Source organism: Lissotriton vulgaris, chromosome 1_1, assembly GCF_964263255.1.
Source record: "Lissotriton vulgaris chromosome 1_1, aLisVul1.2, whole genome shotgun sequence".
Lineage (NCBI taxonomy): Eukaryota > Metazoa > Chordata > Amphibia > Caudata > Salamandridae > Lissotriton > Lissotriton vulgaris.
Genome location: NC_141685.1, coordinates 1,763,608,016 through 1,763,618,299, shown reverse-complemented (window position 1 = coordinate 1,763,618,299; position 10,284 = coordinate 1,763,608,016). Strand labels below are relative to the sequence as shown.

Below are 10,284 nucleotides of genomic sequence, written 5' to 3'. Positions count from 1 at the left end.
GGCAGTCTGTCTTCTGTACTTAGAGCCCATCGTCTAATTGTGACGTTACAAGGTAAGGGCTACCCCCTTCACAGCTGTCTGTGGACTGGTCAGCTCGCCGTGACATCACAAGGTCTGTTCTGTTCGTGGGGTGGATCATACAAATGCGACGTCACAAGCAGAGGTGCTATACCCCCACGATGTCTTATGGGGGGTAATCTAACTGTGACGTCACAAAGCTGCTCTTCTCGTGGCTGCCTCGTGTCCACGTTGTGGACAATTTTTAGTGACGTCAGAAATGTTTTTCTCTCAAATGTTTTCTATATATGAAGATTGGAGAGGATCATTTCATTGTGACCTCACAAATGCATGAGTTACCCCCCCCCCCCCCCCCCACACCCCCCACCTGCCTTGTGTCTTAGCATAGCACTGTGACGTCTCAAAGGCTAGTCTTTGTCTTTAGTCCTTGGAGCGGATCATCTCATCATGACATCACAAAAGCTTGGGCTGTTCCCCTCGCGGCTATCTTGTGTCCACGGGGCGGCCGCGGCTCATCTCATTGTAGAAGCACAGATGGCTCAGCTGTCACCCCTACCTTTTCAGTGGGGTGGACCTCTCATTATGACGTAGTTCAGTGCCCCGCCCCATCGTCTCCTGGTCTCACCCAGGAGGGCTGGCAGCTGCTGCAGCGTGTTGGTCTTTTCTACTGCTTGTTCGCCAGCAGGCGGAACCTGACTGCAAGGGAGACGCTCGGAGCGCCTGCAGCTGATCGCGGGCGGACAAGGAGCGTCACTGGGGATCGGATCGCATCCTGTCCAAGGCGCAGCGTGGATTAGAGAAGCCCTGGAGAGGAGCAGAGGGTTCCCCCACCAGCACCGAGCTCACCATGGACTGTACCTGGGTTTGCGAGCGGGATCGGGAGTAGAGTGGAGCGGAGCCCCGCGTGGGAACCATGAGTGCTGGTGAGTTACAGGCAGAAAGTTTGGAGGAAACTGCGCATCCGGACCAAGGCGTTTGGACAGGAGATTTACACCAGGCTCGGATGCTCCCTCCGCCAGCCCTCCCTCTGAATCCCCCTTCCGCGGTTGGACCGAGCCCTCCTTTCCTCGGTAGCCCCTTCCAGAGGCTGTTTGCGGGTGGGTCCTGCAGACTGGAGCCTCTCTGCCTGGGAAGAGTGTGTTATTTCCTTTCTACTCTGGCGATTGCCGGATGCGTGAATTTCTCTTTACTGCTGTCGGTTTTCCAGTTTTCAGGATAGTTTCGAGAAAGTTAGTACCAGGGCGAGTTTTGATTGTTAGCTGCACTGCAATTGGCTATTTTAGCAGCAGGAAAGAAGAAATAAGCGTCGAAACAGAAACCGAACATAATCGTAAACTGTAATGCGTAAGCAGTTTTACTTGGAACTTAACGCCCGCAATGCATAAATAAGAGATGAAGACAAATGTAATATTAAAGCAACACTAAACACCAGCCTAATGTTCCCCTACAGCCAGTGCGGCTCTTAAAGCTAGCCGCAGGGCTGTCTCCTGACCCTAACACTGCTGTTAACCCCAAGCCCTGAATGTAAGTAAACAGACCCCTTATGCCTGCCTGCCTACCTCTACACTAAATGCTAAGCATTATGGCTAACTCTCACTGTTGTCGTGAGTCCACTGCTAACACTGACCCCATACTTAATACTAACATTCATTTTGGTAAGTCTTAAAGTGCAGTCAGTATAAGAAATGTCATTATCTATGATTTAGCCGATTTCTACTATGGTTGCATACAATACACACAGAAGGTGGCTGGATGTGGCTATGGTTGCATATATTTCATGCAGCGGGTGGCTGTGATTGCATACATTTCACGCAGAAGGTGGCTGGATGTGGCTATGGTTGCGAACATTTTATGCAGTAGGTAGTTGGATGTGGCTAGGGTTGCATACATTTCACGCAGTCGGTGGTTGGCTGTGGTTATGGTTGCATACGTTTCACGGAGCAGTTGGCTGGATGTGGCTATAGTTGCATACATTTCATGCAGTAGGTGGCTGGATGTTATGTTTGCATACATTTTATGCAGTAGGTGGCTGGATGTGGCTTTGTTTGCATACATTTCACGCAGCAGGTGGCTGGATGTGGCTATGTTTGCATTCATTTCATGTAGTAGGTGGTTGGAAGTAGCTACAGTTGCATACATTTCATGCAGCGGGTGGTTGAATGTGGCTATGGTTGCATACATTTTATGCAGCGGGTGGCTGTGGTTGTATACATTCATGCAGTAGGCGGTTGGATCTGGCTATGGTTGCATACATTTCATGCAGTAGGCGGTTGGATCTGGCTATGGTTGCATACATTTCATGCAGTAGGCGGTTGGATGTGGCTATGGTTGCATACATTTCATGCAGTAGGCGGTTGGATGTGACTATGGTTGCATACATTTCATGAAGTAGGCGGTTGGATGTGGCTATGGTTGCATACATTTCACACATCAGTGGCTGGATTATTCTATGGTTGCATGCATTTCACGTAGCTGGTGGGTAAATGTGGCTATGGTTGCATACATTCCACACAGTAGGTGGTTGGATGTGACTATGGTTGCATATATTTCACACAGTAGGTGGTTGGATGTGACTATGGTTGCATATATTTCACACAGTAGGTGGTTGGATGTGTCTATGGTTGCATATATTTCACACAATAGGTGGCTGTATGTGGCTATGGTTGCATACATTCCACACAGTAGGTGGTTGGATGTGGCTATGGTTGCATATATTTCACACAGTAGGTGGCTGGATGTGGCTATGGTTGCATACATTCCACACAGTAGGTGGTTGGATGTGACTATGGTTGCATATATTTCACACAGTAGGTGGTTGGATGTGACTATGGTTGCATATATTTCACACAGTAGGTGGTTGGATGTGACTATGGTTGCATATATTTCACACAATAGGTGGCTGGATGTGGCTATGGTTGCATACATTCCACACAGTAGGTGGTTGGATGTGGCTATGGTTGCATATATTTCACACAGTAGGTGGCTGGATGTGGCTATGGTTGCATACATTCCACACAGTAGGTGGTTGGATGCGGCTATGGTTGCATATATTTCACACAGTAGGTGGTTGGATGTGACTATGGTTGCATATATTTCACAAAGTAGGTGGTTGGATGTGACTATGGTTGCATATATTTCACACAGTAGGTGGCTGGATGTTGCTATGGTTGCATATATTTTATGCAGCAGGTGGAATGTGGCTGCTAGCTCCACTTCTGCTGACAGCCTGCTGCGGATTTCTTAAGGTAGGTGTATTGGTAGTTAGTGTGTAGAAAAAACAGGGAACTGGTTACCACGAAACAGCTGCCACCCTGTATGTTTGTCACTATTGCTCTTTTTATGTGGGGAGAGGAGGGATCCTCCCTCTCGCCTCAATTCTGACCAGTATCGGTAACATCTAGCCCCCAAAAATTGCAGGTTATGGTTTTCCTGGTAAGGATTTTGAGATTGTGGATTTATGGGGTATGGATTTTTAGACAATGCAATGGCAGAAATAGTTGGTGGTTGTCGAGGTAAAACCTCTCTTTTCTGCCAAAGGCACATCAGCCCGCTTCCTGTGGGCAGCCCCCCATACGCCCCCTCTTCAGCGTCCTTCCTGCAGTACACGGCGGGTGCAGTTGTTTTTGAGGCTGTGCCAACTGGCTCTAAAGGCCTGGCGTAGGAGCGCCCAGCATAGGCCCCAGAGATCCGCATTCTTGCAGCCTCTCAGGTTGTTCCCAGAAGATATTTGCCATCCCTTGAGTCACCAGCGGATGGTGGGGGGTCAGGTACAGACGTGAGTAAGGCTTTCTTCAGAAACCCTGCCTCTTTCACAAGTTCTCAAAGGTCAGTGGAAGGAAAGCACGCGTTCGCTTCTTTCGTTTTTCTTCTGTTCGCTGCACAGTGCAGGACATTTGTCCGGCTAGCCGGCTTGCCACGTCCTCTGTGTCTGACCCAGTGGGTCACACCTCACCTTCGCAGGAGGAGCCGCTTCACCAGTGTGACCCAGTGACGTGTTTGTACCTAGAAGGTTTTGGTGCCCTTTGATCTGCCGGGTGATGTCGCGCTGCTTCAAGGCGGTCATTGCGTTACTTGAGTGGGAACGGTGCTATTACGTACGTGGACGCACCCTATTGTACTTATTTTATTCCCACTCGAGGTCCTCACAGTAAGGCTGTTCAATAGAGTGTATGTAGTGTGAGGAGATGGCTCTTCCATCGACTGCCCATCACTTCAGGTGGGCACTCATTGTAAGAGCAGCCTCATTTTACAGGTGGTTGGCGTTTTACTTCGTTTGCATGTCATATTTTATGTGTTGTCTCTTTTTTGCATGTCTTGTTCTTTTTGTTGAAATTCTTTTGCCTTTTTGTTGAAATTCTTTTGCCTTTTATTCTATCTTATTTTATATGTAGTTGGCGTGTACTCTTTATATTGCCTTTTCATGTCTGTTGTTTGCCTTGTTTCCAGCGTGTTTTTAATATTACTGCTTTTACAGTTGTGTTTGTCTTGCTTTACCTGTTGGTGTTTCTTGTTCTGGTTGTTGCTGTGTCTTGGCGTTCTCTTTGTTGTGTGTGTTTTGTCTTTGCACCCTCCCCAATGGTGCTGTTCTCTTCGCTTTCTGTTTAGGGTTTATCTGTTTTACAGAGTTGGCAAGTTGTTTCCTTCCTGCAGACACACCTCACCTGCTAATAATGGGTCAGGACTAAAAGTGAAATGATAGGTCTGCAGTTTTGTGCCACATTTCCTGCCATTCCCTGTTTCCCACCCACGTTTTAAAGAGTTTTATTGCTGTGCCTATGAGTTGTGCCTCTCTGCTATTTCTAGGATTCTGTTTGTTGGAGACTAGTCACTTGTAGGGCGTGGGAGTTCTGAGGCTTCATTCACAAACCATATCTCACACCGAAGTTTAACATTTGTGGGCTCAAACACTATTTGCGAGGGTACATTCTGAGTGCTGACTCATAGGAACAGTATTTGCTGAATTTAGCTCCAGAAAGTGCATTTGTGAATGAAGAGGCAAACACTGACCATCTCACACATTTGTGGATATTGTCTGGGGGTGGGTGCTTTAAAAAACACAAGACAACATTTCACCCCGAATTATGAAATCTTCTCTCTTCGTAAAGTTGGTAATATATTCCAGACTTTTTGAGGGAAGTGGCTTCCTGCAAGTTGGATGCAAGGTTGAAGCCGCACACCATTTCACCTTCTGAAGCCGGATATCTAGCTTGGAAAGGACAGGACTTCCTGCTGTTAGGATTCACTCAGCGTGAGGCTATGTTGTGTAGCAAGGGGACATTGACTGGCACAGCCTTCAGTGGTCGCAGGTAAGCGGCCAGTGCTTGGAAACCATGCACTTGTGATTCCCTGCCTCCAGATGTGCTGCCTATAAGAGGGCACAACAACTTCCCGCTGCGTGAAACAGTGTGGCTACTCAGAGGTGTAGTTTACAGGAAGAATTTTCTCACTCGGACCTGATGGAATACCCCTTTTTCTTATCTCTGTCTTCTCCCCACCTCTCCTCTTTTTAGGTTGAAGCCTATCATACAGCACAGCTGTCTGGTTTGCTAACGACATCTTGGGGACATTCAGAAAGCTTCCCAGGGAATGCAGTCTTCGCATTGCATACCATTGGCGTTGTGGTTATTGGCTCACATTTGCTTGCTGCCTTTATTTGTTTTAGGCTGTCCAGCTTGAGCTCATTCCTTCCCTTGCCCAAACCATATTTACTGTATTCTTCCACCAGTAATGAATTTCTGCAAACAGGTCTTTAAATCTTGTTCTTATCTTGTCACATTTGAGGTGCATTCAAAGATCGAGGTCAAATGCCAGGCTCTGTCTTCCAGGGAGCTTGGTGTTTACTTTTCTTTCTCTGACTTCAAAGTGAGAGGATTTATGTAAGGATCTTTCTGCTGTACGATGTTATTTTTTTCTAGCACAAAACAAAACTTAAATGCCTGTAAATTAATTGTGCAGATATCTTAGTATATGTAAAGCACACTTGAAGCACGTTTTTTTGTAATTCTGAAGTGTTGGTTGAAACAAATATTTTAATACTATCAAAGCAAATAATTGTTCTAGGTGATGACATTTCCACACATTATTATTTGCGCACTGTATACTTTAATCAGTAAAATTGTATGTCTGTGCAAATGTAATGGTTCTTTCAATGGAATATGTGTTGTCTGTAATGGCAGTGCACTACCACACTATGTGTTCTCCACTTTACCCCAGTCCACTCTAATCTGCACCACTCCAGGCATGTGCACTCGACTCTGTACCACTCCACACTATGCTTTACTCTGTACCAATCCAATCTATACCAGTTCACTCAAGGCCTCTCTACTTTACACCACTCTACTCTAAGCCAATGCACTTTACCCCACACTACTGTATTATGCACCTCTGCTCTCTTTGCCTCTGCGCCAATCCACAGTTAGCCACTCAAATCCACTGCACTCTGACATTGCAATCTACAAAACTCTACTGTATGCTACTGCACTCTACTCTGAAACAATCTACTCTACGCCATTGCACTCAACACCCCTCTATTCCACTCTGCGCCATTCCACTTTATGCCACTCCACTTTACAGCACTACAATCTACCCTGCTCCACTCGACACTCTACGCCACTCTATTATACATCACTGCACTCCACCCCATTGACCTCTACGCAATGCACTCTACACCACTATACTCAAAACCAATACACTCTACGCCACTGTACTGTTTGCTAATCTGCGCTGCACCACTGTACTCCACGCTACTCTACACCATTGCACTCTGCGTCACTTTACTCTGCACCACTCTACGCCACTGCACTCTACACAAATGCACTCTACTGTACACCACTGCATTCTGCGACACGCTGCTCTGCAACACTGCACTCTGCGCCACTCTACTCTGAGGCATTCTACTCTGTGTCACTACATTTTGCAAGACTGCACGCTTCGCCACTGAACTCAATGCACGCTACTCTGCACCACTGCACTCTATGCCACTGCACTCTACAGCACTGCACTTTACTCTGCACCGCTCAACTCTACGGCACTCTATGCCACTACACTCTGTCACTCTTAAAGGAACTGAACTCTTCCAGCAGCAACATTGGGATACTTGCAAGTTCCTATGAAGCCCACCTATGACAACCATACCTCAATATGGCATTAAACAAGGCGATTTTAAAACACTTTTTTTATGGTGAGACTAATGGCCTTGCCGATTAAAGACATTAACAGGCGCTGGAAAACCTTGGGATCAATAACAACGTGCAGACTTTGCCACCAATATGAAGAATCCTTGGCCCATCTGGTTTGCACATGCCATTGTTTGTGCACGCACGATGCACTTTATTAAAGCCCTTGTTTCTAAAACACGGGGTGCGAACCTGTACAGAAGCCATGAAACTGCTTTTCAAGCTGGAGACTCCAATGGAATTGGCAAGGTTTGCTAAGTGTGCATACAAGGCCAAAGAACTTTTAGGTAAAACAAGCACAACGCACCTTTGAACTGAAATTATTAGGCCCGAAGAACTCGTGCTTTATTTAGGATTGTACATCTCTTACTTCATTGAAATGAAATCGCCTATGTATATTTAGCACTCAGCCTACGTATGCCACCATCGGACCCATGTATTTTATAACATCATTGAAACTCTTAATTTAAAACTTGGTTTGAACATCGCAAAGATAATTTTGAATGTATTTATAACTCTGTGACCCCAACCCTCCCCTGCAAGACTTCCAAAGTCTGCACATAAGGGGAAGGATCCTACAGTATTGAATTGATTTATTGTTTTATACCAGCACCTTACTGATTTTATCTGTTTTTAATGCCCCGTCCATAAAAATCATCTTTGTTAGTTTTAGTAAGATACGATATATCAAAACTCGCTTGGTACGATTAATTGAAACTAAGTGTGTGAGATTTTATTTGAATCTTTTTTGTAACAATTTTTATTAATTGACACAATAAACATTTGACTTGACTTGACACTCTGTCACTCTACTCAGCATCACTCCACTCCACGCAATCTACTCTGCGCTATTGTACTTTACGCCACTTCACTCTAGTCCACTCTGTGACACTCCACTCCATGATACTCCATTCAATGACACTCTACTCCAATCTAATACACTCTAGTCCACTCTATGCCAGTTCATTCTACAACACTCTACTCCACTCTACAACGCTCTATGCGACTCCCTCTACACCACTCCATGCCACTGTTCTCCACTGTATTGCCTGACACACTACTCTACTGCTCGACTCTTTGCCACTCCACTTTACATCATTCAGGTCAACAATACTTTACTCCGCTCTATGCCATTCCACTTTCCTACACCACTCCACTCTCTCTATGTCACTTCACTCTGCAACAATCTACCCCACTCTACGTCACAACACTATACTCCACTCTACACAACACCCTCCACGCCACTCCATTCTGCTCTACCCCACTCAACAACACTGTACTACTCCACTCTGCAACACTCGACTGCAATCAGACACTCTACTCCACTCTATGCCACTCAACTCTACACCCCCACTCTACGACACTCTACTCCGTCCATGGCACTCCACAGCACTCTAAACAACTTCACTTTATGCGACTTCATGGCACTCCACTCAACTCTTCTCCACTGTACGCCACTCAACTCAGTTTTATATAGATCTAGCTAGACCCCAGAGCTCTTTACAAAAACCGTGAACAGAAATACAGTAAATCAGGCACGCAAACGCAAATGCTTTTACCCCACTAACTTTAGGCCATGCTGAACAGCAGCCACTCTGGTGTACAACAATAGCTCTTGCATTGGCAAGATCTATTGACTTTGCCAGTGCTTGCTTGTTTTTTTTGTTCTTAACTTTGTTTGCTTTGCGTTTTATGACGCTTTTTAAGTTTAAACCCATCCATGCAACTTAGCAAACACCTAAAATGCAATCACCTTCTACAGGCAGTTTCCTACCCTAAAAAACATTCCAGTTTGCAACAATGAAGTGTGCGAGTAAGCGTCTCAGAACAGGTATTCGGCGGGATATATCCTATATTTGTGTCCAACATACGTTCAAATTAAAAAAAAAATTGCAATCCAAAATTTCACAGAAATATCGATCATATAAAAAAATCTTATTTACACACAGAATGTATTCAGACAATAATAATCAAAGCAAGACAAACTAATCTTTGTAACTAGAACTACTTCTTTAAAACGGCAAAAGAGAAAGAATTTTCTTAGCAAAATGGGTCCCTTCAATTACAGAGGGTCACAAGTCTTAGGGCGGTAGAGGATGCATTTCAACTCAAATCTGATTTACTCCGGCCTTCCTCACGACATATTTGATAAAATAATGTACTATCGTCCACCAATCATATAGGATTTATCAGTACATAGGAGAAATTCCCAGGCAACATGTTTTAGCAGAAGTTGCTCTATGCAACTAATTTTTCTTGCCTCTTTTCTTCAGAACTCGCTAACTAGAAACTTATTTAAACTATTTGCAGAGTATGATAGATAAATAGATCCTTCTCACCACTGCTATTAAATGGATTCTCAGATCTCAGACTTCACATTGGTTGAAATCAACTTATTATCAAAGATAGAAAAGAGAAGATTGCCTCAAGAGACTAAAGCTCATGAATTTGAAGCAAAAATCAGTGTATTAATTGGTGCTTCCCTTAATCGCAAATACTTTATGTGGAAATTACTTTACAAAAGAAGGCATCCTGCCCCAAACATGACATTTTATCAAGATTACTATATGTTCTGTGCACACAGCATACAGCAAAGGATTACTGGAACTTTCCTAGAGTACAGCATTTCAATTGTTAATGCTTTGGCTACCAATTAATGAACAAATATAAATATAAACTTCAGCGACACAGGTACTAGAAGCTTATAATAGCCTTTGCTCTGCCTGTCTCACTGTAATCAAATTGGAGAGTCATACACTTGCCACATCTAATTTAAATTTAATTTCACATAGTACATAAGTGTGTACTGTAGAGCAGCTGCTACCATGAGATTGACAAAAATTACCAACTATTTTTTATTTACTGGCTCAACTCCCTCCATTTCTTCTTGCGAATATAAGTCGAATTCGCAACATATCTTTTGGGGCTCTTTTAATCCTTACCATCTCCATCCACCATATTTTGTGACCCAGTCTTCCATAATAGCCTTGAGGAAGTGTAATGGGTCGAAACACATCTTGGCTGCATTGATGTTTTGATTCTCATCAATTTATTAAGAATATATACCAAATGTTTGACTAAAAAATGTATG

General features: G+C 44.4%; 1 protein-coding gene across 2 annotated transcripts in view; it reads left to right on the top strand.

Annotated features, from left to right (window-relative positions):
* Positions 1–605: 605 nt before the first annotated feature.
* Positions 606–10,284, top strand: part of FGD6 (FYVE, RhoGEF and PH domain containing 6) — a 217,270-nt gene continuing 207,591 nt past the window's right edge. Inside the window, exon 1 of one of the 2 annotated variants that reach the window (XM_086919063.1) lies at positions 606–941. In XM_086919063.1, coding sequence (XP_086775189.1) covers positions 932–941 — 10 coding nt within the window. In that variant the 5' untranslated portion in view covers positions 606–931. Of the gene's footprint in view, positions 942–3,846; positions 4,235–10,284 lie in introns of those variants that run through there. The other variant, XM_086919064.1, reaches the window with a different exon arrangement.